Source organism: Myotis davidii, unplaced genomic scaffold, assembly GCF_000327345.1.
Source record: "Myotis davidii unplaced genomic scaffold, ASM32734v1 scaffold1158, whole genome shotgun sequence".
Lineage (NCBI taxonomy): Eukaryota > Metazoa > Chordata > Mammalia > Chiroptera > Vespertilionidae > Myotis > Myotis davidii.
The window spans coordinates 30,908-31,873 of record NW_006289717.1 but is presented as its reverse complement, the minus strand read 5'-3'; the positions used below and the strand labels follow the sequence as shown (position 1 = coordinate 31,873).

The 966-nt window shown below is 45.7% G+C and overlaps 1 protein-coding gene across 1 annotated transcript in view; it reads left to right on the top strand.

Annotated features, from left to right (window-relative positions):
- Positions 1-30: 30 nt before the first annotated feature.
- The window catches only part of LOC102771721 (zinc finger protein OZF-like), a gene marked incomplete at its 5' end in the record, with an annotated part of 2,610 nt that continues 1,674 nt past the window's right edge, over positions 31-966 (top strand). Inside the window, 1 exon segment of the mRNA XM_015563001.1 lies at positions 31-160. Within this exon segment, the coding sequence (XP_015418487.1) occupies positions 31-160 (130 nt within the window).

Below are 966 nucleotides of genomic sequence, written 5' to 3'. Positions count from 1 at the left end.
AGCTGATCTTGTGCTGTACTGTCCCCATTATGCCGGGATCGGAACTTTGAGGACATGGCCATTGTCTTCTCTCAGGAGGAATAGGGGCTCCTTGATGAGGCTCAGAGACTTCTGTACTATGATGTGATGCTGGAAGTGTTTGCACTTGTGTCATCTGTAGGTAAGAGCTTCACATTCTGCCAGTGTCCTGAGGTGATGACCTCTCTTCCTTTATTTGTCAGCTATAGCTTTCTCTCTCCCACAGCCAGAACATGGCCTCTGCTACTTTCCCCCACTGTTCTGTCAAATATGCTGTGGCTGCCAGGGATGAACTGGATGGGGAGCTCTGAGCAAAGGACTCCAGGAACATTCCTATCACCTGTTACCTCAAAAAGTATAGGAAACTGAAAGTCAGGAATCTTGCAGTGAGCTTAATGGGTCCCAGCTTGCACTTTCATGGGAGGCTGACAGTGTCCATATGCATGACTTCAACTTCTGCACTCTTTCTCTAGGTAAAGGTTCTTTGTAGCAGTTTGTGCCATGTTATGATCTTTACATACATGAACCATGGGCTGTTCTTATAAGGCCCTCATTCAGTTGTTTGTTATATTTTCTTCCCTGAATACTATAGCAATCAGGGTTGCTTGGCCCAGTGCTGACCGCTCACTTCCTCATCAGCTGTTTCTCTGCATTGGTGACTCTGCAGTATTCTGCAACATTGACTTGACATTGAATGTGTTATGACGTGCACATATATGCTAAGTAGTCCTCAAAAGCAGCTACTCCTTTATTGAATTTTACTTGGAGTAAGACGGAGCCAATGTCTTGCACAGCTCGCCCCAGTCCCCAGCAGACAAGCTATGCTCAGTTTTCTTAGTTGAAGGATTAGCTGGAGATCCATATTCTAATCCATGTGGTGCTTGCCATGTTTGTGTCATATTTCTGGTGAGGTCTCCCTATGCTGTGATCTTCATTAGCCCAGAAGGT